The sequence below is a fragment of the Neolamprologus multifasciatus genome, chromosome 5, assembly GCF_963576455.1.
Source record: "Neolamprologus multifasciatus chromosome 5, fNeoMul1.2, whole genome shotgun sequence".
Lineage (NCBI taxonomy): Eukaryota > Metazoa > Chordata > Actinopteri > Cichliformes > Cichlidae > Neolamprologus > Neolamprologus multifasciatus.
Genome location: NC_140443.1, coordinates 25,390,939 through 25,417,805, shown reverse-complemented (window position 1 = coordinate 25,417,805; position 26,867 = coordinate 25,390,939). Strand labels below are relative to the sequence as shown.

The 26,867-nt window shown below is 41.2% G+C and overlaps 1 protein-coding gene across 1 annotated transcript; it reads right to left on the bottom strand.

Annotated features, from left to right (window-relative positions):
- Positions 1–22,034: 22,034 nt before the first annotated feature.
- On the bottom strand, positions 22,035–26,102 carry LOC146518842 (keratin, type II cytoskeletal 8-like). The gene is made up of 9 exons (XM_085160362.1): positions 25,698–26,102; positions 24,182–24,390; positions 24,023–24,083; positions 23,825–23,920; positions 23,557–23,721; positions 23,322–23,447; positions 23,012–23,232; positions 22,870–22,922; positions 22,035–22,759 (listed from the first exon to the last, which is right to left on the bottom strand). Exons 1-9 carry the CDS (start codon positions 26,016–26,018, stop codon positions 22,671–22,673), a joined length of 1,341 nt encoding a protein of 446 aa, XP_085016488.1. The 5' UTR covers positions 26,019–26,102; the 3' UTR covers positions 22,035–22,670.
- Between the last annotated feature and the right edge of the window lie 765 nt (positions 26,103–26,867).

Here is a 26,867-nt window from a genome sequence, read left to right as displayed (position 1 = left end):
TTTTGTTTTTGTTTTCAAGAAACCATACTGCCTCAATTTGCAAGGATGGATCATCACACCATAGATGCCACTGTAATAAGAAACTACTTGTAATATTACTCTTGAATTATTATATATGATGAATATCTGGAAATCTTGCATTGGGCCTGTACAAGAGAAAAAACATGTTTCAGGTGACTGATGATGACCGATTTTTGTGCAGGTGGCATTTTCTGTTTAGACACCATCTCTGACATTATAAAGATCCAACCTCTCAAAGTGAAGAGAGGTTGTGGTTCCTTAAAAAAAAACTTTTTAGATTTATATAAAGTAGACAGAAATAAAGTGATTTAATCCATTGTTTTTTCTGTTTACAAGTAATGAGTACAGTCCACAGTTTTAGTGAAAATGAGATAAAAAAAAAAAACTCTCCACTCATCTCTCGACTTTTAATACATGAAAAGTGCGTAGATGCACTGGCACAATGTAAATTTGGGTAGATGAAGTGAGTCAACTGTGATTTTTTTCCCCCTACAAAGCATCAAAAGAACTCTCTCGCTCTCCCCAGAATTCAAAATGATCTACTTTGCATTTTCAGATGAACTCGCGGCCGCTTACAGCTGAAGAGCGAACAAATTAGAAGAGCATCAATCAAATTACATCTAATTGGCAGCCCAGTCAACTCCTCAATGAAAATCCAATACCAGATCTCATTCGGCTGCATTCTCTCCATTTCAGACAGCAAATGAAGTAGCCTCAACAAGATGTGATAAAACTCATACATTTTAACAAGTCCTCTCAGGCTCCCTCTCTCCTCGGCTGGTCTCTTCTCAGATCCATCGCCTGTCCTGCCCCATCAAGCGGTGAACGGCCAGAAACTGTGGGGTTAATCAGTGTCACTAATGGAGGCTGAGCTGCCTGGAGACACGGCCATTACAAGTGGAAGAAGAGATCATGGCGTATAGGATTGTACAGTCAGGAGGAATTTAAATCAGGAATTCTTCACAGTTGTCGGAGCGGGGAAAGCAAATTTAATTGTGCGCTGGACAACTTCCTACAGAGGACAAAATGAGAAAGATGTGTACAAACTGGGTGAAAAAAAATTGAAATGCCCTACATGTGCCTTTAAGTGCCGTATTAGGAGGTTTTTACTGAATGTATTCACAGAAGTGAAAAATTCTTATCATTTTATTAAGCTTACAATCGGAATCAGGCTAATTACCCTGGGAATTTGCTTTGAGGTGGTGAGGAATAACAATCACAGCACAATGCAGACCGATCCTACCAGCCGTCTGTGGCGCCCTCGTGGAGTACATCCATTTGTTTCAGTCGCTTGTCCAACACTGGGCAAGAGCCCAGCTTGAACTCTTTGCTTATAGCGGACAAGCCTGCTATACACTGACAGGCATACCTAGTGTCACCTTTAACCCTCACTAATTAACAGGTTTGACTTGATTGGATTAATTTGTAAACAAAGAGAGAAACAGGAGAATTTGTGTGTCTGGAGGGGAGCAGGGTTGTTCCTGTAGACTAAGCTAAGAGAACTGAGTGAACAGTAGGACAATGGAGAGATGCTATATCTCCCAGTATCCAGCTAAAAGAACATTTTGTTAAAAGCATGCAACTTTAAATACATTTTAAATTATTCCTTTAATTCAACGTAAACCAGAAAGCCTGAGAAAGTGCAGCACGTGCCTTTACATTTGTATTCAAGGACAGAGCTATTAGCAGGGGCAACCATCGTCAGCAATTATAATGATGGCTTTTTCACTTAAAGGGCTGTTTATAAGACAAACTACAGCATATGCTTTGTATTCTCTAGTTGGATCCCATTAATAAGACAACAAAAACCTATCGCAGAGCCATTTGTGGGATCTTGAGCCAGCTCTCTGGTTGTCGGATGTAAAAGTGGTACGGCTTAGAAGCAGTAAAGCGCTGGCTGACTGTGTGCGGCTGTGGTGTAGCATTAATCTAAATCAGTCAGGGCCACATTACCTTTACCCTGGCTGACTGGGATAATTAGTTTAGACAGAAAAAAGTGATTCAGAACACAAACCTCACCTTCAGCAGGGTTTTTGGCTGAATTCGAAACACTTGGGCCGTTAATATCACGACCGCCTAATCGATAATATTTGTCATATATTATTTTCACTCAGCTCAAGCCTGATCAGAGGCTCTTGTGTTCGACCCCAGGGAGTGCGAGTAAGTGAGTGGGTGAGCGTGGTTTAATTAGGATTCCTCTGAGCTGTCAGACGCAGCGAATGCTCGCCTGTGATATTGGCATGAGGACTAATTAAAATGACTTGACCCATGAAAAAGACATGTGCCTCATCAATAAGGTGGAAGAAAGACTGTGTAGGGAGTGAGGTGAGCAGATTGGTCTCCTGACAAGATCGATCAAATTATTTGTCAGGACATTTCAACATAATGTAGGAGCCGGGGAACATATAAGGCCACATATGTGCATTATCCTATGTGCTCTAAAAGCTTGAAAAAGCCATACAGCATCTATTGTTTTTATTCTCTGTTGACTAAACATGAGTGCTGTGAGGCAGTAAGCTGCAGAGGTCTGTGCTTATCGTAAGAAAAATCTGTAATGCAGTGATGGCTGATTATATGATTCTTTTATTTTCTTTAATAGCTTGTTTTAGTAGCAGAACAGCAAAGTGATTGTTGGCTTGGAGAGTCTTGCTACGAAGCCATTTATCTAAAGTGTTTTCCCCAGAAAGCAAATTTTACCAAATCGGATTCAAGAGTGCTCACTGCCCACTTTTCTTCCACCTGATCCTAATCCAACCCAAACTACCAACATCCTGAAGTAGTGAGACATTATTCATGAGTAAATTTCCTCCAGTCTTAATAACCAGTTTAAGATTGTCTTTTCCCACTTATCTGTTAGCACATTCTTCATGGATAATTGCCAAGCTTAATATAACTCTTTATTTTTTTCGGCTTGGGTCGCTTGATCAGTTGTCACAAATCCTGTTCTGTAGTAAGGTGCAAAGGTATGTTGTTTCTCTTCAGTTGTCACTTCTGAATTGCTGAGTCTAAAGAAGAGTGTTACATTTTTCTTTTTTTTTCTGTTGGCATTAGAAGCACACTGTATATGTGATGAGACAAGCGAGGGATGGATTAGACTGGGAAACTGAAGAACACTGCATACTCAAACAGTAATAAATTGTCCGTTTCAAGGTGGATTCTACTTAAAGCATTCTCTGCTTTTTACTTTTAATAGATAACATGCTGTAATCAATAAGACCTAAAATTAGGAAAAGCATTTGCTAAGACTGTTGGTCCAATGAACTAGCGACTGGAATCGTTGCCCTCTGCTGGACATTGAGAGAAAAGAACAACTACATGTTACTTTTACTTTCTGGTCTAAAATCTACATTTTTAATTTACACTCTGTGCTATTAAATCAGGCATCTCCTCATCAAAGTTTGGGTCAGTGGTACAGATGAGAGCAAAGAGAGCGGCTGGTGTTTTTCAGGGGGAATTCGCCGATGAGTTTGACAAACAGATGCTTTCATACAAATGTACAATAGCTCATTTCACTAGCTGGGCCCACGTCCTCATTTTAGGTTTGACAGCGTTTTAGTAGGTAAAAATGAATGCTTTGACATGAATTGAGTTGCGGTTTGGGGAAGACCTTGAAGGGGACTGGCGATGGCTCCCGGGCCTGGCAGATCCCCATGCACTAAATAGAAACGAAGAAGTTAAAGAATTGAGAACAAGGAGGGAGGGAGGGTGGGCCACGTAAACGAGAATGAACAGCTTGCAGAACTGGGGGAACCTATATAGATGACAGCCAGAAGGAGCGTGTTTGGAGGCGTGGTCCTGCTCCTTAAATTCCGATACATAATCTCCAATATATTAGCTGTGTAGCTGGAGGGACATTAGTTGAACCATCTATAGCAGCAATAACTTAACTGAACTATTCACTTTCTCTATGACTTTATCACTCTCTCACATCATTGTGGAGGAATTTTTTGGCCTAATCTCCATTAAAACATCTCTTAAGTTCATTCAGGTTTTCAGGAATTCATTAATACGCAGTTGGGTTGAGGTCTAGCCTACTGCAACAACTTGATTCCTTTTTTTGTTTCAGCCATTCTGTTGTAGATTTGCTGGAGTGCTTGGGGTCATTGTCCTGTTGGTGAACCAGATCCTTTTGCAGCAAAACAAGATCAAACCATCAGCCCTTTAACAGCGTGCTTGACAGCTGGTGTGAGGTGTTTGTGCTGATATGCTGTGCTTGCTTTTCACAAAATATGGTGCACTGTATTATGGCCAAACATCTCCACTTTGGTCTTCCTGTCGATAGGATGTTAGTCCTGACATCTTATAAACTTTGCAAACTTAAGTTCTGCTGTCATTTCCCTTGTTTTTCAGTCTTTTTTTTTGTTTTGTTAAAATGCTAACAGAAGCCTGTGAAGTCTGAGATGTAGCTACTGGGTTTTTTGCTGTTTTCCTGAGCATTGCACGGTTTGACCTTGGGCTGAATTTGCTTGGCTGTGCGCTGTTGGGAAGAATGTGGTGAAACCATCAACTGCCAATACTTGTGCTTTTCTAGAGGTGCTCATATTTGCTGTTGATCAGTTCGTTCCAACGTGATGTCCTATAAAACTTTTCTTTTTCACATGACTTTATTAAACACTGCTCAACTGTTTTTTAGAATATCTTCATTTTAAAGGATGAATATAAAACAAGAGCTGCTATTAAAACATCTGCTCACTTATGTAAACTACACATGGAAATATATGTAGTAAAATTCTCTTTTTACATGTGTTTTAAAAAAATGCTTTGAATGTGAATGCTTCAGTACAGCTTCACTACTGGAAATATATGATGACAAAAAGAAAAGACAAAAAGAGACGTGAAGTTACAACACTATGAAGTGCCTTGCCAGTGGATTGCACTGTGTGGGCTTCATTTTACACAGCTGCTATCTTTCAGCTGAGTTTAATTTTGTTGCTGAACATCTATTTCTGTTTTTGATTTTCTGAACAACTCGACTGAACTCAAGTGCACTCTCTCACACACATACACTCACAGAAGAACTGAGGAGAAAGGGCAATTATTTTTAAACCTTTCATGGACCACAGACCTCCAAGAAAGTTGGCCAAAGGCTGGTGAACTCCTGGTGGACTGGGACTGTCTGTATGACTGATGTTCTGTGGCTGGAGGAGAACAAATGGATTTTCTATATTTGTAGCTGATCACAAAGCAGCATTCAGTTCTCTCAGTCACAGCAGATTGCTGCAGCTCGCTGCATCTCATCCGACTGTAAAGAAGAGCGAGCTGATGGGGAAGCTCAGCCATGTGTTTATGGGGGTAGTTTTTTTTGCATATGCTTTGTTTAAACATAAGCTTCTAGAGCCAAGTCTTTAATAACAGTGTTTGCAGTTTCTTATGATAACCATTGGGGGTTAGTTTCACCGATACAGCTTGAGCTATGTTTGGTTTGCTCATTTTGGCCAAAGGTGAAAGATCTGAGGTGTAAATAAAAGGAAATGCATATTCAGAAGTAACTTCTAGAACTTGCAGCTGTGCGCAGACTTTGATGGTGAAATGTGTGTCTATAATCCATGACTAGCACAAAAGTGGCACAAAATGTATGTAGTTTTATAGTTTCTAAGAGTGGTAGTGCAACACCTGTCCAGTAGATGTCATCAGTGACTTCTCGATCTCTGTAGATCACCTGACTGACCTTGTGATGTCACCTGAGTTGAGGTGAAATTTCTCCTTGCTGTAGATTTTGTTTGTGTCTTTTATTTCTTGTCTTTATGGCCCGTGACCTATAACTATTATTTTGGGCTTTGAGGGTATCACAGCAATACTTGGTAAAAGTTACTATACTTGATTTGAGTCTTTTAAACTTCTCAAAAAGACCGTTTGAATTGTCAAGTTTTAAACTATGTGTGGATGACATTGCACGTCCGATCCTCCCATCCCCCTCCTCTGTTTTCTCCTAACGGAGGCAATCATTTCCCCCGATAGGTACCAACGCGTCGACCTGTCACTGCCTCTTTACGGTCCCCTCCACTGCTGGCACCCCCCTGCCAGTGACACACTATCATTTTCCCCTCCAGCAGTTTTCAATTTAGATTGTTAAAACCAGCATGTTCTTTATAGACGGCGAGGAAGTAAATCTTAAAAGCTGCTGTGAAAGCACAGTGACAGTGTTTTCTGTAAAGCTTTTCAGTTTGACCCAGGGTCATGAGCCAGGCTGATCTGATAGGGGCTGACATCCCATTAGTCTTGCATAACCTCAATAACACCACACAATTTAATCTGGTTTTCTCGTTTTCTCTTGCTCAATTTGTCTTCAGCAATAACCTACACTTTTTCAAAGAAAACACGCAGGGTTGATCAGCGCGATGTCTCTGTAGCCGCCTTTTTTTCCCCCCTGTGCAGTTAAAAAGGGCGCAGATGTAAACGCCATCAAACCTCAGCAGAGATGATAAGGTTTGATACCTGGTAGAATATTAATCAGAAACAGATACACTACAGTATTTACCATTTAAAATGAGAGAATGGCGTACAGCTGCTTTAAATAGTAAGAACGTGTGTGCAGAAAGAAGTGAGAATGCAGGAAAAATCAGCTAACTTGGTTAAATTTCAGGGCTGGGAACTACAGGTTTGAGAGACTTGTATGTTATTATTAAGTACCTAGAAGCCTGAAAGCAGCTTGTTTTTTGTGGTATTACACTGACAATAGTCTGCAGCACTGCACTTAATTTTTACAAAGTAAGGAACTATCCGGTTGTTAAGTCTGACGTCATTAGCCGTGTCTGGGCCTAAACTCTGCTGCAGGTCCATATATCAAACAATCACTATGGCATTACTGAGAGTTGAAAAACTGTCTAAAGTCTTTCATCTTTAATAAAATGATCAGCGTTCTGCTCTACCAGGTGTAACAATTGAGTTTAACATCCAGGCATCCATGAAAACGGAATTTATGACAGAGTTAGAAGTTAGCAGGAAGTTAGCTCGCTAGCTTCAATCTAAATACAAAATAGCATGTCCTTACTGCGGGATTTTGGAAACAAATTAAAACGTACAGCTCTGTTATCACTTCCAAAATAAATGAAGACAGAAAACTAAACAGCAGTGACGTTTGTAAGGTTACTGAAGTTTGGCTAGCTGGTATATGATGATGTGCTACGTGACCGCTAGCGACACAGCTATGTTAGCATAATATAAACAAGCTAACTTTTTTTTCCACTCGATAAAAGTTAACGTGAGTGTTCTTGGTGGTCAGGAACAAATGTAATCGCATGGCAGGATGCTGTAAAAGGACCAAACTTCAGCCAGGAGAACAACTGAGATAATCCATCCACAATACGAGGTTAGTCTTTCATATACTGCTGCATGGGCTGGGCTGTAGTTACATCCTAAGGTTTTAAAAACTGAGCTTAAATAAATGATTAGCGGTAATAAAAGCCGAGGGAGGTCAACAGTGATCACTGACTGTTTTAGGAGCTTTTTGAGATTAAATAGAAGAAAATACAAGACATTAAACATGTCAACAACACAAAAGCCATATTAAACGCAGACTACTTTAGGCCCGGACGTATTTGTCACGTCATCACTTAACAACCGGATAGTTGCTTCGGTGTTCATATCTTAAAATAGGATATGATTTGAATACTGGGAGTTTGTGCTTTTAGACAACGTTTAGTCAAATTTTGAATTGGCCGATATTCAGATTTTGTGCAGAAATAAATCATGTTTGGAAGAAAAAAGCCCAAATTTATTAGACCCCCCCCCCCCCCCACACACACACACACACACACACACACTATTATTTATTTATTTGTTTGTTTTATTAAATAGATTACATACTTTAAAATCTACAGACACTTCTATATAACTCACTTTTTGGATAGATGAAATTCTTGAAATATCCTCCCCTGTGTTTGTCAGTGTTGTAGGTGTGTATGAAGTGATGACCAGAGGAGCTTTTTTTTTCCTTTTACTGCCATAGAAAACTCTCAGGGAAGGGAAAATGAAAACACAGAACAATTATCCAACTTCCACTATAGGATATCTATTACCCGATAAGGCCGCCGCTCATTTATCTCCCTTAAACACCCCATGAGGTGTTGGCAGGCGGGCGAGCAGGGAGGTTGTAGTGTGAAGATCAGACACGGGGATGAGGTGGACAGAGCGCGATCGCCAGAATGGCTAAATGATCATTGGGACTGTTTTTATCTGCACATACCAGGAGAAATCCTCCATCACCACGACAGACAGGACTCACCTGGGGGATAGCTGTGAAATGGTTTCATCCATTTCAGCAAGCGTGTACACTGAGCAGAACTCATTTCGTTGTTCATTGTGAGTTAAATATAACTCAGAAGTTTGGTTCTCTTGACCTAATTCCAATAATGAAATTAGGTGAAGAGAAACCTTTTTTGACAGATCTGTTAAGCACCTTAGAAAAACATACAACTGCAGAGTGTGCTTAAGCAACCTCTTTGAGAAGCCTCTAAAGTGCACAGGTGCATTTGTCCTGTTCCCTTTATTGTTCATACTGGATGTGGCTCCAGATAAATTTCATCTTACTTAAGTCAGATATTGGGTTAAATTTTTTTACTAAAACTAGAAAGTTTTAAATAATTTCCTCCATGCAGGAAAACATACTGTATCCTTTCCCTGCTTTCGCAAATCGGCCAGATTGTTCTGTAATGCCTCTGTAATGCACTATGTCCTTAAGCCTAGATAGAGATTTCCTTGCTATAGATTGCAAAGTTAAAGACACCAATCAGCATTAGCAAACCCATTGATTTGTCTGATAATGAGTCTTATATCCTGTCTCCACAGAGCCCAAAGGACTATCAGATCAATACTGCATTTAAAAACTTTTCCGTTGTCAGTGCTCATGAAAACATACATACAACTTTAAGGCTGAAACGCTATCACATTCTCAGTTAATGCTTACAGTTTGCTGCTGTAAATATGCGATTTATGCACACAAAACATGGGACAGATTAATAGATGTCAGGCTTTGAACTTGTTCTGCTTTCATTAATTGGTTAGACATGAAAGCTTTGCTGATACTTCATAGATGACATGTTGTGATTTAATTAACATTGTCCTGATCAAAAATGTATATAAAATGGTAAAAAAAAAAAAGAAGTAATAAGACTGTGATCATTCAAGAAAGAGCAAGTAAGACAGAAAGAAACACATTTTAAAAAATTTGCTAGAGTTAATCATTTTCCAGCTGAAAAAACGTTCTGATCAGTGACTGAAGTGTGTGCAAACTGGCCACATACAATCCTCCCAGTCACTATAAAGCCGTTTGCCTGGTGGTCCTCCTTGGGTCCTCGTATTCTGGGGCCTCTGGATGTCTGGGGCCTGGATCTCCTCCATACCTGCTTCATGCCCTGGGGGACGGGGCTATGGCTCCCCACACTCCCTAGCAGATCGTTACATGGAGAAACCTTTTGAATACAAGTGTGCTGATCCACACAGGTGTGCACACAGGTGTACACACGGGTGTACACAGACACAAACTACACCTTTTCTTGGCTGCTACCTAAAAGCACATTGTGCGCTGTCGATCTTGTGTGCTGCACAATAACATGTAATATTTAGTATCTACTGTTATCTACTGTTAGCTAGTTTATTGTGATGGTGTTGTATTTGTTATGTTGCTCTTTTTTGTTTGTTTTCTCTTCTGTTTTTTCTTATCTCCATACAGGTGATCCAGGTGTTTTCTTTGTTTTTCTTTTTTTTTCTTCCCCCTTCTCACCATCTCTTCTCCCCTCTATTTTTCTTTCTCTCCCGCTCTTTCTTTCATTCTTCCTCCCTGTCCTATCCCCCAGTCATGTCTGTCCCGTTTGTAGCAACCGAAAATAAAATAAAATAAATACATAATTATAATAAAGGTCAATCAAATGGGCCAATATGGCAAGGCCATGATGATCCACTTGGTAAAGTAAATCTGCTTGGCATCTTTCTTGGCCTTCAGACAACAATTCTCATGGCTAAAGATCCAAACGGGACAGGCAAAAAAAAAAAAAGCTGTTTGCCAATATCCGTTGTTGTGGAAGCAGCAGGGAAGCTCCTATCTGAACATCTTTGCTTGTGAGAGATAAAATGAATAAATTTGTCTTGATCACTAAGCACATAGGAGTTCTGCTGCATAGAGTGCTGAGGAGTGTTGAGGTATTATGTGTGTAGTTTTAAGATGTTTACTATTTTATTTTATATTAGCCTCAAGTGGATTCTTCCCCACATGCAGTCTTGTTCAATTAGACTATCAACTAACTTTTCCCTTCTTCCCCAAGAAAAGCGCATCTAGTAAATCATAAAATAAAATGACTCGCACTAACTTATCAGCAAAGTTTAAACTCTCTTTTATGAAACTACCTACATGCTGAAACCTGGATGGACGCATGAAACAGCACACAAGGTAACCTTATGGTAACCTTGTGGTTATGAGTTCTATTCAAATTATATTGCTTTTCACATTTACTACTGTAACCCAGGAAATAAAGCCACAGGACATAATTTATGGAAAGACCATAAAGGAATTTTTATTCTCTGACTAGTTAATAAATAAGAGAGGAGCATTAAAGTTGCTTGAGATATAACAGAGCACATGCTTCCAATAATCTCACCAAAGCTATGAGCACTTCAAACTAATTTTCTTCCCCTTTTTGGTCTAATAAGAACAAATCAAATTCAGTGGAACTCAACAATTCACTCTAATTAAAGCAGAAAATTTGTGCTTTTTCTGTTTATAAAGAATCATTTCTCAGCAAGCCAGAAAAACGAGATTAACTCTCAGCTCACTTTAATCAAAGATAAAAAATCTATAAATAAATAAGTGGATACAAAGCAGTAGTGATGGTAGTGCTCTCGGTTTAACAGCAGTTTAACAAAGAACAGCATTTTTAGTAAAGGCTTATCTTTTTGGGATTAAAATGCTTAAGTACTTTCCCCCTCAGGTACAATCACATTGCATTCACATTACATGTAAGTATGTTACGCCTCACAACTTCAGTTTTCAGCCAGATTAGGCTCAGAGGTCCTTTGAGCAAATGGCACCACGTTCACAATCTTATTTTATGAAGTACTAAACGGTACACTGTGATCGGGTTTCATATAATACAATAAACAGAAATACTGGAGAAAATAAGAATTTGGAAATAATGTTGGCACTAAAATACAAAATAAATTGTATATTTTCGAAGACTTATGGCAACCCGCACCAGCACAAACAAAGACGCGCACATCATGAGGAAATATCCTGGGAGTTCGTCCATTCATTTTCTTCTGCTTGCCTAGAATCTCACAGGGCAGAGAGACAACCATTCACACCTACAGCCAACTGTTCAAACCCAGGACCTTCTTGCTATGAGGTGACAGTCCTACTGCAACTTCTCCACCCGTGTCCCATCATTTTTGGAGGTCTAAGCTGTTTTATTGGGTAAGTGAAAACAAGATTCTAGCGGTGCTATAAGACTGACCATGAACCAGGATATAATGCACATTTCATGGCAGTCCATTTCACATTAGTAGTTAGCAACCTCATTATGGACTAAAATTAAAAGACAAAGATCACCAAATTCACTATTCATCCTCTGGGGATCATGTTTTAAGGTTTTTATTCAATAGTTTTTAAGGTTTTCTGGATTTCTTCAGTTGTTGCATGAATTTGGGAGGTCAACAAAAAGGATTTCTTTGTCTTAAAGTTTTTTGTAAGCAGTATTTGAAGCTGTGCTGTTTTAATATAGTATTGTTTTATTGCTGCTGCCCAAAGCCAACATCACAAGCACGTGCCCCCAATGACTCTCCACTCAGTTCAATCGTCATTTATGCCCTGTCATTATTTATTTTATTTTTTCCGACATGGCAGCTGAAAGGGCACCGAAAGAGTGGAGGCTCAGGTGAGTGCAGGTCTTATCTATACCCTCCAGCTGTGTCCCAGTTCCCCATCACTGCCTCTGGTAACAGGAATTTAGTTCAGAGTTTAAAATTAGTCCAGGCATCTATCATTTCCCACAGGCTGAATAGGTTGGTGTAGGTGCCCTGGCACAGGTAATCTGTCTCCACACATCAGTCTGTCCTGCCTCACAGCGCCATCACTCAAACACGGTGCCTCGTCACTGACGACAGAGCCAGTGCCTGCGGAGAAGTGAAATATTGCTGTAGGATACATAAGCAAACATTCAGGCAATTGCTTCAATGCATGTTCTGTGGCGAGCGTCAAAAGAAAAGAGGAAGCATCACTTTGTATCCAATGAAACGGAACTGAAAAGACACTATGAATTAGTTATCACTGTTTAAGATATCTCCATGACCCTGATCTGGATAAGCATTCAGGAAAATGGACAGATTGTTTAATAACTACAATTAAGAACTAATTGAAAATATCTGATTGTGTTACATATTTTACAGCTTAACACCCAAAATGTACATGCAAATTTTACAAAAGAATTACGAAAAAGGGAAAAAAAATCCTTAAGAGTGGCTTCTTACTGAGGCCAAAGCTGCAAGAACAGAGCTGACATCACTATAAATCTAACCCTATTTAAGAGCTGGAGTGTCTGCACACTGGAAAGGAGCTACAACAGATCAGCTGGAGGGCACAAAGCAGCTGCGCTAACACAAGACAGCCTATCTCTCACCTGCTGTGGACTGTCTGGGTTAATATAGTGTGACATTACACACGCACCTCATTTTGTTGTACCAGTACAGACTGGAATAACACAGCTGAGGTCCAACATTTGTAAACATTGCTTTTTGTTTTTTTAGATTTCTTCTCTTTAACATTGAACTTCATTCAATCTGCATGTTTACAATTACTCCATGCTTCTTACTGTGGCTGTGAAACCCTGACTTTCACTTGCTTACTTGTTACAGCAGATTATAGCTGTAAATATTTCCCCTTTTGTCAGATATATTCTGTTTTTGAGGGGTTTTTGTCTGTTTACGCTGATGGGACAGGAAACAGAGTCATCTTAGAAAATGTTGCAGGAGGTGTGACGCCAAAACAGTCGGGATTCTCCGATTAGATAATTCGAAACAGAATCAAATGCAGTGGCTGAAGAATGTCAATCTAGCAAATGTGGATTTGCATCCACATCCTTAATTCAGTCCTGCACTCAGGATTGAGTCAAATTCAGTCCTGAGTGCAGGACTAAATTTGGAAGAAACACACATTCCCACACTCCCACACTTACACATTATCCCCCCCATTACCACCTGACAGAGACACTAAGTGATCTGACCCGTGCTCACTCCACGTGCAGCGCACAGCTTATTGGTGTTTCCAGTCGCGGCTGCTGATATTCACCAGCACTGGCAGAGGTGTTAGGGTTTGTGGAAGGTGTAATGTTTATCGATCATGGTGCAGGACTTGGGTTAAGGGTCAGTCTTGGCTATCACTCCGGAGGATTTCTTCCAATGCTGTCTAAGAGCTTGCACACCCCACCCACCCACTTTTAATCAATAGCTCATTAGTGTGTTTCTTCACACAGCAGTAAGGGCAAAGAAAACAAAGGTCATCTTCTATGATAGATCTGACTCCTAATGAAATTTGCTTCATTTTGAATGAGATCTTGTGCTCTCGGGTCTGTTGTGTGTTGTCTGAATATAAAAGCTCATACACGCCTTGTTTCTAAATAATTAGTCTTCACACCCAGTTAGCATAAAAAAGTAAAAAGTTCAAACTTGTAATGTTCATAAGCATGCATTCACACACAAAGGTCTATTAATAATCACTTACATCAAGCAGCTTTTTTTTTATCACTCTAATAAAATATATGACTGCCTTATACCAGGGAATTTGCTAATGCTGTAAACAGTGGCTGATCTTTATACTCTGATCACTGGTTGACCTTTGTGTCAAATAATTTTATATAGGTGTGTGACTGTTTTTTAAGTGGCTTAATAGTGTAGTTGTTCACAAATTCACCTAACAAAAAAACGTCCCAGCTGAATCCTGGGAGAAGACACAAATCCATCAGGGTTGCATCAGGAAGAGCAAAGGGAGAAGCTAAAAGTAGCATCGTCTATGTATTTCAAAAGTATTACTTATAAACACAATTGATGCCATGTTACAAATCAGCTTTAACTGCAATAATCCAAAGGCAGCAGGTTCAGCGGGTTCTTGTAAACAAACATATTTATTCTCAGATTCGTTAAATTAATGAAGACTATTCAGACACTGAGATTCACCCTATAGCTGTCAGCGATCATGCTCCTGTATCTTTAACACTAATGCACAAGAATAATACTACGCCAAGTAAAAACTGGAGATTTAACACATCACTACTTAAAGATGAAGACTTTATTAAATATTTTAAAAAGGAATGGACTTCATATTTAGACTTTAATGACACTCCCGGAACATCTGCTTCTGTTCTATGGGAAGCAGGAAAAGCTGTGATGAGAGGTAAAATAATTTCTTTCTCATCACACAAAAAGAAAGAAGAAAACAAAAATATTCAGGAATTAGAAAAAACCATCAAATCCTTAGAAGAAGCCTACGCGTTCCACCAAGATCAAGAAATAATGAACAAAATATGCAAAACAAAACTAGAATTAAATGAAATTATTAATAGAAAAACACAATTCCTTGTACAAAGACTTCGCTTGCAGAATTTTGAACACAGTAACAAATCAGGTCGATTTCTAGCAAACCAGTTAAAAATAAATAAAGAAAAAACAACTATATGTGCTACTAAAGATTTATCGGGGAACACAATATATGACCCTGGAAGAATAAACAAGATTTTTAGGGATTTCTATGAAACTTTATATTCACCACAAATAAACCCGTCTAAAAATGAAATTGATTTGTTTCTTGACAACGTAACTCTTCCAAAATTACTAGACAGTCAAGCAATGGCACTGGATTCGCCACTGACGCCAGGTGAACTCCAGGAAGCCCTGATAAGTATGCCCAATAATAAGGCTCCAGGTCCAGACGGCTTTCCTGCAGAATTCTACAAAGAATTCTGGACAATTTTGGCACCAGTATTCCATGGAATGTTGCAGGAAATCAAGAAAAATGGCAGACTACCACCAAATATGAATTCTGCTAACATTAGTCTCCTGCTAAAACCAGGAAAAGACCCTTTATTTCCCTCAAGTTATCGTCCAATATCCCTTATAAATGTAGACCTTAAAATAATCTGCAAAGCTCTCTCAAAGAGATTAGAGAAAATAACCCCCCTCTTAATTCATCCTGACCAAACTGGTTTCATAAAAGGTCGGCACTCCTCAACAAACACTCGTAGATTACTTAATTTAATAGACTACTCATACAATAAAAACATTGAAACCATAATATTATCTCTAGATGCAGAAAAAGCATTTGACAGAGTTAACTGGAAATTTTTATTTGCAACTTTACACAAATTTGGTTTTGGAAACTCTTTCATAAATTGGATAAGAATATTATACAATTCCCCAAGAGCTCGTATCAGAACAAATGACCAGACATCCTCCAGCTTTTATCTCCTGAGGGGCACCAGACAGGGATGCCCACTCTCCCCTTCACTTTTTGCAATTTTTATCGAACCTCTAGCAGCAGCACTTAGACAGGCTACAACAATTAAGGGCATAAAATGTAAGAACGTAGAACATAAAATCAGTCTCTATGCGGATGATGTGTTGCTTTTTCTGCAAAACTCACAAATCAACCTCTCTGAGGTAATTACTCTAATAAACTGGTTTTCAAGAGTTTCAGATTATTCAATTAACTGGCCAAAATCTACAGTTCTTCCCATTAACTGCTCCTTCCATAATTCATCTTCTGCCCCACTACAATCTGGAAATATTAAATATTTAGGTATTAATGTTTCTCCTAAGCTTTCAGACTTAATTAAATTAAACCACATCCCACTTCTAAAGAAAGTAGAAGGCGATCTGACTAGATGGAAATCTCTACCCATATCACTCATGGGAAGGGTCGCCACTATAAAAATGATGATCTTGCCAAAAATAAATTACTTATTTTTAATGATCCCTAACAAACCATCACAAGATTGGTTCAGATCTCTGGATTCACATATTTCTAAATTCCTTTGGAAAGATAAACCCCCACGCATCAGCTTAAAAACGCTACAAAGAACCAAGGATAGAGGAGGATTAGATCTGCCTAATTTTCACCAATACTTCTTAGCCAACAGGCTTCAGTTCATCTCAGAATGGTTAAAATGTACCCGCTTAGATGAGCCCTGGCTAGATGTTGAACAGGCACTATGCAATGATCTAGAGATTTCAGACCTACCATTTATTAGCTCAAACATCAAAAGACATGAATGCTTTAAAAGCATCAACATCAGCTTTTCTCTGACAGCATGGTGGGAGTTTCTAAAAATAACGGAGTCTTCATTAATCCCATGCAAACGTACACCTATCTGGAATAACCCTGACATATTACAAAACAATAATATGATTAATTTCCCAGAATGGAGTTGTAAAGGAATTAAATACTTAGAACATATATTAGAGGGAACAGAATTTATTCCATTTGACAGACTAGTTACACAATATGGGATCAACAAGAAAAGATTTTTAGAATATCAACAAATTAAATCCATAGTAAAAAAGAAATTTAACCTCAGTCAAGTTGAATTACAAACACCACCAAGTGTGGTTCAATTTCTTACTCTTAAATCCCCCAAACTATTATCTAAAATATACAGAACACTTTCTAAAATAGATGAATCAATATCCCTTCCTATTGCAAAGTGGGAAGCAGATTTATCAGTCAGCTTAGACCAAAACGTCTGGTCTCAGATTTGCTTAAAAACCTTTAAATTGATTAAAAATCCCAATCTGCAATTAATACAATACAAAATACTGCATAGAGTGCACTATACAGGTCATCGAATGTTTAAGATGGGCTTTACATCCGCCAACAACTGCTCACACTGTCAAGGCAATACACCAGACAGTTACATCCACGCTCTTTGGTTCTGTCCACCAGTGCAGAAGTTTTGGCACGAGATATGTGAGGACTTATCAAAGTGTCTGAAATGTAAAATTCCAACCTCCCCTTAAGTATGCTTGTTGGGAAATTTGGATGATGTCACTACAGAAATTAATACAGTCCACATGGTTTTTATTGCCCTATGCATCGCCAAGAAAACGGTCCTCATGAACTGGAAAAATAAAAATAATCTTAATTCTAGCCAATATAGAAACTATCTAATAGATCACATTAGTATCGATATAGCCTCTGCCACCACATTAGATCAATCCCTCTGGCCTCCTTTGATCGGCTCCATCACCTAGCGGGGGTGGGGGGTCGTGGTTTGGTCCCGCCTTGGCTATTGTGGTTGATGTGGAGGTTGGGATGGGCTTAGGGCACCTGGAGGACCCCTAGAGACGTTATCCCTGGAGGGCTTAACCCGGGGGTTGTGTTCATAACCTGGTTAGTGGCTCTGGTCGCTCTCAGAGGTTGTTCTCCTCGTGGCCGCGTGCAGCGGGGATGGAGGATGGTCTGTGCTGGCGGACGTAGGTTACTGGCCTGGTGGCCTGGCTGCCCCTGAGTGGATCCGGGGCGGGCGTGGGGGTTTGGGGTTCGGGGGTGCTTCGCCTCCGTGCTGGGGCTCTGGCTGGGCCTTGGGGGCTTCGGTCCTCGTCGGTGTGTCGCCGAGGTTGTGGGCGGGTGGGTGCACGGGGGCTCAGCCCTGGCGCAGGGGGCCTCTTGTGCATCGGCCTAACCGGGGGGCTCTTGAACTGGCAGGGAGGTTGTTCCATCTTTGCAGGAGTCCACTCTGCAGGTGGGGGAGAGACATAGGAGAGGTGGAGAATAAACTTAACCTGGGTGTCTGTGTCTTGTGTAGTCTGGGAGATGATTGAATGTTGGGGTGGGTACAGTTTCCTCTGCGGTGGGGTGGGGTGGGCTGCCCCGGGTCCTGTGGGGCTTGGCGGTGCTGCTGCCGTAGGCCCCGGTCTGGATGGGCCTGGGCTCCCTTGCCTTGGTGGATACCAGAGGACGGGGGTGCCTATTGGGGTCAGCGGGGGAGCTGGCCCTAGGGAGGGACACCCTTCCCTCCCTTCTTTTCCTCCCCATCCCCGGCTGCCTCCCTCTTCCCGCTCCACCACACCCACCCACACAGGTAGGGCTTTGGGGTGCGAGTGTGTCACCAGGGTGCAGGGGAGACATTCCCCCCCCCCTCTGTCCTCTTCTGGCCACCTGTGCCTCAATTTTATCTCACAACTTAGACATCCACTCTACTTACACTCTCATAACACACACACACACACATATATATATATATATATATATATATATATATATATATATATATATACAGGGCCTTGAGGGTGGGCACGTTAACGGCGTCCAGTAGACGGTCTGTGTATTCAAACCTACCTCTGGCGCCGGTGCCCACCTCTCAATTTTAAATCCATGTAGACATTGAGGGTTCTCGGGAGGGGCCGTGCTAACACCTGCTGCTCTCTGGCAGCAGCACCATGCTCTCCCTTGTTTTAAATACACTTTGGAGCAACACGCAGCAACACGCAGCAACACTACACTTGAGCGGGAGGAGGGAGGTATGGGGTCTTAACAAACCCCCGTTCTCTGCTAGCCATCGGGGCGGGGGGGCTGGGAAGAGATGCTGGCTGTCCGATTGGCCTCCCTGCTGCTGCGGAGCCTGGGGCGGTCTGCTTGCCTCCACCCCGGAGGGAAGGGTAACATCTCTTGGGTCTGGGTACCGTTTCCACCTCTGGGGGTGAGGATACCTGGACCCGGGGTATAGAGTATGTTTGGGGAGTGTGATTGTGTGTACATGTCCATTTACGTTTATTCCTACGTTGGGTGAGTGCTGAGTGTTTGTATATGTGTGCATGAGGGTGGGAATGCATGTCTGTGTCTGTGTGTGCCTGTTTGTCTGTGTCTATATGTCAGGTCGGGTCTTAGACTCCACCTCTCTGGGAACTCCCAGGCCCTCCAAGTGTGGAGGCCTATCTCCCCTCACCACACTCCCTGCCGGTGACTGATGCCCTCAGGGGTCGGTGCATTGTTGGTTCTTGGTGTCCGGGGCTGGGCGCTCAGGTCATGTGCCAGCTCACTCCCGGTGGCTACTTGGCGGGGCCTGGCGCCTGCTGCTCGGTCAGGCCTCTTCCGGGGCGCGGGGGGCCCTCGGGCCTCCGGCCTCTGTGCCTGCGGCTCGGTTCACTCTGGCACAGCTGGCTGCCGGCGGAGCCGGCGGGCACGCCGGTGCAGCCCCCTCTAGCTTCTGCCCGGTGGCTACTGGGTGACCCCTCGTCTGGGGATCCTCAGCCCTTCCCATGAAGGTGGCACGGATGCCCCTCCGGTGGTCCTCCTTGGGCTCTTGCACTCTGGGGCCTCTGGATGTCTGGGGCCTGGATCTCCTCCATGCCTGCTTCATGCCCTGGGGGACAGGGCTATGGCTCTCTACATCCTCTAGCAGACCATTACATGGGGAAACCATTTGAATACAAGCGCGCCGATCCACACAGGTGTTCACAGGGGTGTTCACTGTTCGTAGACTTAAATCACACCTTTCTTGGCTGCTACTTCAAAGCACATTGTGTGCTGTCTGTCCTGCGTGCTGCACAACAACATTCAATATTTAGTATTTACTGCTGTTTACACTTAGCTAGATTAATGCGATAGTGTTGTGTTTAGTATGTTGCTTTGTTTTGTTTTTTTTGCTTGTTTTCTATTCTTTTTCTCTCAACAGGTGATCCCGGAGATATTTTTTCTTCTCCCCTTTCTCACTGTCCCTCTCCCCTTCTGTTTTTCTTTTCCTTCCTCTTTCTTTCTCCCTTTCCTATCCCTCACTCATGTCTGTCCCGTCTGTAACAACTGAAAATAAAATAAATAATAAAAACAAAGGTCGATCAAATGGACCAATACGGCAATGCCATGATGATCCATTTGGCAAAATAAATCCATTGGGTATCCTTGTTGGTCTTCAGACAACAATTCTGACGGCTAAAGAACCAAATGGGACAGGCGGAAAAAAAAAAAAAAAAAAAAATTAATGAAGACTAAACTTCTAAACTGAAGATTTATCAAACCCAGAGTGTAACAAAAATGAAAAAAAAAGTAGGAACTTATTGTAATACTGAACAAATCCTGTTTAAAATCAATATAATAATATTTAACAATGTGAGTTTTTAAATATGAATATGTTCACCTAGCACTAAATATGTTTTAAAGTGGCGTTTATTATCAGATAATTGTGTTTTACTACAAATATGTCATAGTAAGTATTGCATAGACAATTCTTTTTTCCCCAGTGTCTTTTGATTTATTCTCTACTGCAGCCACGCTTGTCTGAGGTCGCAGGTGTTAGCGCCACGTGTACTTGTAGACACCATAGTTCTAATTCAAGCATTCGTCATCATTTTAATTCTTCTGCTATTGTTCAAGATCACTATTATTGTCCTGATTATCTATATGTGTATAAAAAAGAATATCCTAGCTAATTAGAGGGGCTGGTGCATTTTTTTTTTTTTCATTTGCGCTCCTGCAAGGTTGTCTCTCCTTTAAACGGGGGCACAGTACCTGTTTTCTGTCCCATCCCTGCTGACACAGAGAAATTGTTACGTGTGAAACAATAAGACCACTGATCCTTTTCAAGGACAAGCTGCTCATAGACTCTACAGTCTCTCCAGGGAGGTTAATGACCGGTGCCTTTCCATCCTTGCCCCTCTTGTGTTTTCATGCTCAACATTACAGGAGTAGTTGTTCTCATTTGCCGATGAATGTTCATTGAGGCTGTCTTAATTGCCCAAATAGACATATACTGGATAATAACAGTGCTGCACAGCAGGAAACACCGTGCCACTGAAAAGCAGGTATGCAAGCTGTGCAAGTATTAACGTGTTTCAGCCAAAACTGTTGGTTTGTCCTCGGGATAAATGTAGCATTTATAATTGTAGGAAGTGTAATTTCCTTCTGGCCACCTCAGGGTGAAAAGACAACTCCCTCACAACTGTTTCAGCTGTGATGTAACTGGTTTAATGTAAAAACACGAGTGAATACAGCAATTGGCGTGTGTCTGGCACAATTATGTTGAGTCGATCTGACGTTAATTCCTCTGGGATTAAAGTCAATAAATTGTACAATCACTGCCAGAAGTTTTGTGCTCCAGGTGAAGCTAATAAAAGGGATTTTTCTTGTTAACCTGCCAATGTAGACTTAAATTGCGGGAGGCACATTTAAAAATACACCTTTGAGTGTGCAGAAAATAGCACACTTAAAAATAACTCGGCCTGTTTTGTTGTTGGTTTTTGAGCTCACACAATATGAAGGTCAAGGCGTAAAATCCTGCAAGCAGTTGTTCCGCAACATGTGTTGAATATAAATACTGTATGTTGACACAGTGTTCGGATTTCGTGGTGAATGTAGGGTAGACTGTAGTACTTGTGTTTCTTCTTTCCTACTCTTTTGTCCACCTCTTTGCGGGGAGTGTTATTGTTCTAATCTGAAGCATTGAGGCGTGTTGGTTTCACAAACTAATATTTTAGAGAAAAAGCCTGCGGTCTATGGTTAAGTCATTCACAATATGAAAAACAGAGACGTAGATTTGCGGCATTACTTATTTATTACCATCATAGAAATGCCATTGTTTGCCTAACCCTTTGCTTTGGAGCCTTCCACTTCCTATTTTCTATGTTTGTGTCATATGGTTGCAGATGCAGTAAATTCCCAACTGAAACCTCCCACGCTACGTCTCTGTTATCTCTACTGCTCATGTTACACAGATATTCTCTTTTGCTGACACAGCAGTCTGTCAAAGTGATTGTTGGATTAAAAAGGTCAGATTTTTTGTCCTTTTTACAGCTGTTGTGTGATCACTCTGAGCGATAACGTAATAAACCTCTGAAACATGGATTATGACTTTGATATTTGGAGACCACACATAGTGAATGCTTCCTGGTTGAGTTCAAAGTCTAAAACTGTGGCAGCACTGCCCCCATGTGAAATCTCAGCAAAGAAACCTTCCTGTTTAAAAAACCAAAAAAAAACTTCCTCAGCTTGAAGTAGTCAGGAATGATTTCATTTACAACAACAATAACAAGAGTAAGAGACAACCTTTTTTTTAATCTCAGATTTATTTAATTTGGATTTATTCGATGTTGTTTGCAGAAACACTCAGTCGTGTCGCTTTACAAAATAAATCTGGTTTCGAAGTAGTTTTAGTCTGAAGGCAAAACCAAGCAGGGAAAAAATGAACAGAACAGTAAAAAACCAACAAAAAAAAGAGCGAGACAATAACCAATCAGTTCAAAGTTTAACTGTAAACATGTAAAGACACAAATTTCAAACTCCTGTATTTTTTTCCAGTGATCAGATCTGGTCAGTGACTTGCTCTTCTTCCTGACACAATTTTAAAGGTCTTTCCTTGCCTAGTTTTTAGCACTCCATTTTTTATTTATTTATTTTTCTCAGGAAGTCAGTGCAGAAAGAAAAGAAATGATCCCTCGCTAACTGACCTGGCCCTTGTGTGTTAAAGGCTAAGATTCCCTTCAGAAACTCCTGCTACAATGTTGTTGAACAGAACAAAGTCAAGAGTTTCCGTGTTAGGAATCACAGATTTTGGGGGCATATTCAGCACTCTGGTTGAACATGTTTAACAGCATTGAATAGCACCATGAAAAAGCTAGAGATTTAGAGTAAGTTCAAGAGTTTCTGAAGGGAAAGGGGGACGGCTCTCCTTTTTCGAAAGACTTCAGATGTATTTTCTGCTGCTGACAGATGACACTGTAGACTTGGTGATGGCACCACCGCTACCATAACCACCGTAGGAATTGGAGTGTCCTAGAGAAGAAAGCAAAGCATGAATGTAAAGTGATGATCCATCCTGTCTATGTCATCTATTAGCTTATGTTTTATACATGATTTATTTATTTTTTTATAAAATAACTTACCACCACTGCTCTGCTGCACATGGATGGTTGCACTGGCGCCTCCGCCGGCCAGTCTAATGGTTTAATAATAGAGAGTTAGTGTTTAATTTAGATATGAGCCTAATGCATGGGCCATGAAACTAAACAATTCAGTTTATCTCACCTGGATTCCTCCCCTTCCAGCAGTTTCCTGTAGGTGGCGATTTCAATATCCAGGGCGAGCTTGACGTTCATGAGCTCCTGGTATTCGCGCACCTGGCGGGCCATGTCCTGCTTGGCTCTCTGCAGAGCATTCTCCAGGTCCCTGATGCGGAGCTTGGCGTCTTTCACTGCCAGCTCACCACGCTCCTCGGCTTCTGCAATCTGAGCCTCGAGGTTGACCCTCTGTGGAGAATCATGTCACGCATTCTTTAATAGTTGCCAATCTTTTTACACTATAAGGTGTACTCAGAGTAAAAGGCCTTGAAATGTACCTGTCCCTTGACAGCCTCGATCTCATTCTGAAGACGGGCAATCATACGGTTCAGCTCAGCGATTTCAGCCTTGGTTGTGCGCAAGTCATCACCATACTGTCCAGCAGAGGTCTGCATTTCCTCATACTATTATGAAAAAAATACAAGGTGCATCAGAAACATAATCCAGAGAGTAGACCTTTTGTAGTGTGTATTAAAAGCAGAGAGGGGATGAGCATCAGCTTTGCTCCCTCACCTTCTGTTTGTACCAGCTCTCAGCTTCAGCCCTGCTGCGGTTAGCAATGTCCTCATACTGAGCACGCACTTCAGCCACAATAGCATCCATGTCAAGGTTACGACTGTTGTCCATCTCCACAATGACAGAGGTGTCCTTGATCTGGCCCTGCAGCTCACGAAGCTCCTACAGAACAAATTGTTTATGGAAAACAGTTAAAAACAATTATTATGGTGCAAAAAGAGAAATCACAATAAGTTGGTTAAATTAGGCATTAGAAACTACATACAGCCTCATAGATAGCCCTGAGGAAGTTGATTTCATCCTGAAGAGCATCCACCTTGGCCTCCAGCTCCACCTTGTTCATGTAGGCAGCATCAACATCCTGGAAATGAGGTCACATACAAACAAAAAACGGTCACTTTTACCACATCAAAAGTCACACATTTTTTAAAAAACTTAAAGGGTCATCTTGACATTTTCCCACCTTCTTCAGGAGCACAAACTCATTCTCTGCTGCTGCACGCTTGTTGATTTCATCCTCGTACCTGTTGGAACACAATGCAATACATCAGCACCTCTCCGTTTTTTATGTCTGCTCTTTAGAGGAGGTGCTGGTCAGTATATGTGCCATGTTAACACTTACTTATTCTTGAAGTCTTCAACCAGGCCCTGCATGTTCCTCAGCTCTGACTCCAGCTTGACCTTCTCATTACCCAGCCCATCGAGCTGCCTGCGGAGGTTGGCAATGTAAGCCTCAAACATGCCGTCGATGTTGGAGCGGGTGGTGGTCTGTTGCTGCAGGAGGCTCCATTTGGTCTCCAGCATCTTGTTCTGCTGCTCCAGAAAACGCACCTGGAAAACAGCACAAAATTTAAGACAAAAGATCAGATGCTGATCATTTTCATGTGTTTTTAACGTTGAATCATATATGAATGTGGCCTGAGGTCTGTTTGGTGGTTCGGTTCTTTTAATTTTTAAAGAAGGGTATAATGTGCAGCACTTTTGTTATCAGATATAGGGATTGCACAACTTTACTGAGTGAGCAGCTAGACATCTATTTGACTTGCCACGCCCCAGTCACAATAGCTGTGACTCATGAAGGCAGTTCTTCAAATGTACACTAAAAGTGTTAAAGTAAACTTTTAGGCCTTTTTATTTTGGAACACGTATCATTTTATATTTTATTTTCTTTAAATAATGCAGAATATTCCATGCAGATGTTTCACCAACGTCTACGTGGCCTTGAGGATTTCTCTTATTGGGTCTGCAAATTGGCTATGAGTCATCCTACGTGCATTGTTGAGCTATGAAAGCCACACTGGCTCTCCAGCCATAAAAACTGGGTGTGGCAGTTAAACCACAGAAGACAAAGAATTGCAGCACTTGTTGTTTTGTGTGTCCGAGTGTCAAGGTATACCATTTACAGTTTCACACGAAGAAACCCATGACCCATAGTTCCCATCAGTGCAGACAGTATGACTGTAACATCTATATGAAGTAAAGGCTGATTTGCAGCTCTGTCCTTGTGTTGCCTATAACAACCAGGTGATAAGTGCAATGTGCAAATTGCAGACTTTGGACTATGCAGACAGAGTGCAGATAATTCCCTGTTCCCTGTGCTCGTCTGCCAAGTGAGGAATAGGCGAGTCGTTGCATTGTAATCGCCACCCATGTTTAGACAGTGGATAGATAGGCTTGGACGGGGCTATAAGCCAGCTGTTATTCAGAGCAGATTTTAATTGGAGCTGCTAGTTTAAAGTCAACTCTGTCATGACCTCTGACAGAATTGAGGTTTTCAAATGCTTCTCTAATCGCAAAGGCTGTAAGACACTGGTGAATACACCACCCAGATAAGAGTCACAACTGCCTTTCTTTGTCAGTTCTGCTAATGTCAAGAGCATATTTGCATTTTGAGTGTGGTACTCGTCTGAAAACAGATTGCCATTAGTGTGCTAGACAATTCACTTACTTTTAACTTTCTAATCCTTTTTGTTTTCATTCACATATCCAAGATGAAAACTTTGAACTATTCACGTGTAGCAGAAGCAAGAGATAAATCTGGCCCAAGAGGCATGCAAGTTCTCTGTACCACAATAATGAGGCCTGCAGTAAATTGTACATAGAACAGGCAGTCAGACAGAGAGATCAGAGGAACAAACCTTGTCAATGAAGGAGGCGAAGCGGTTGTTCAGGGTCTTGATCTGCTCCTTCTCCTGGGTGCGGACAGCCTGGATGGTGGGGTCGATCTCCAGGTTCAGAGGAGCCAGCAGGCTCTGGTTGACTTGGACAGCAGTGATTGGTGGTCCAAGTAGTGGTTGGCTAGAAAGGCCATAACTGCTTGATGCACTTATGCTAGGAGTAAAACCAGAACCAACACCACCATATGTGGTTCTCTTGATGGAGTAGGAGCTTGTGGTGGGAACCGACCTCCTGCTGCTGCTGCTGTAGATCGCTGATGTTGCCTTCCTGTTTTGATACATTTTCAACTTGTTGAGCAGAAGCAAACTGACGCTGAGAAGTCTTCAAAAGGAGAGCCAAGTCCCTCTGAGTGTCTGACAGCACACTCTCGCTGCTTTTATGGCTGTACAAGCTAGTGGGAGGATCTTCACCTGCCCTCTGAGTTTGGCTTTCAAGCCTTCCCTCCACCTCAGCTTACACGCTTCTTACTCTCAATGACAGGAGTGTCCAGTCCTGTAAAACAGGTAGGGAGGGATTGTCAGGGAGATAAGCCTGGACACACCCTGCAACAGGACAAGGGAGAATGAGCAAAGAAGTAACGCAGAGCCAACTGAAGTGGAATAAAAAAAACCCAAAGAAAACCTTTTATGTATTCTCTATGTTTATTATTGCATCCACTGAAGCAAAAGATAAAAATTTGAATTACAGTCAAAATATATCACAAAATACATAAACTTATACACTACCAACACACAAGTAGTCTTGATATGTACATTCTTTCATATAAACTAGCTTTCTCCTCTCTTATCAAAGCATGCACATATATTCCAACCACTGACAAACAAATCACCAAAGTAATACTAAGCTCAACTCAAATTATGACTCTTTGCCTCATTAGTGCATTCATTATGAACTGTCTATTTAGCAGATACAATCAGGTTAATATATTTAAGTGTGACATGTGTCATGCTGCACATACCATACTTTTCCTTTGCTAAATTTATATGGCAATATCTTAGATACCATAACAGTTACTGATTAGTTCTTAGTAACACCTTAACATAAAGCACTGGATCAGACCATACAATGGTCCAAAAGTTGTAAAAACAAACAAACAAAAAACATCATTATATATTAATTAGATGAAGCTG

Bases quoted from the DNA above. Each gene is read 5' to 3' on its own strand.
- LOC146518842 (XM_085160362.1), bottom strand. From the start codon at position 26,018: ATGTATCAAAACAGGAAGGCAACATCAGCGATCTACAGCAGCAGCAGC. The intron at 24,391-25,697 runs GTTTGTTCCTCT...GCTGTTTTCCAG, and splicing joins TCGCCTCCTTCATTGACAAG to GTGCGTTTTCTGGAGCAGCA. The intron at 23,722-23,824 runs GTATGTAGTTTC...TTTGTTCTGTAG, and splicing joins TCAGGGCTATCTATGAGGCT to GAGCTTCGTGAGCTGCAGGG.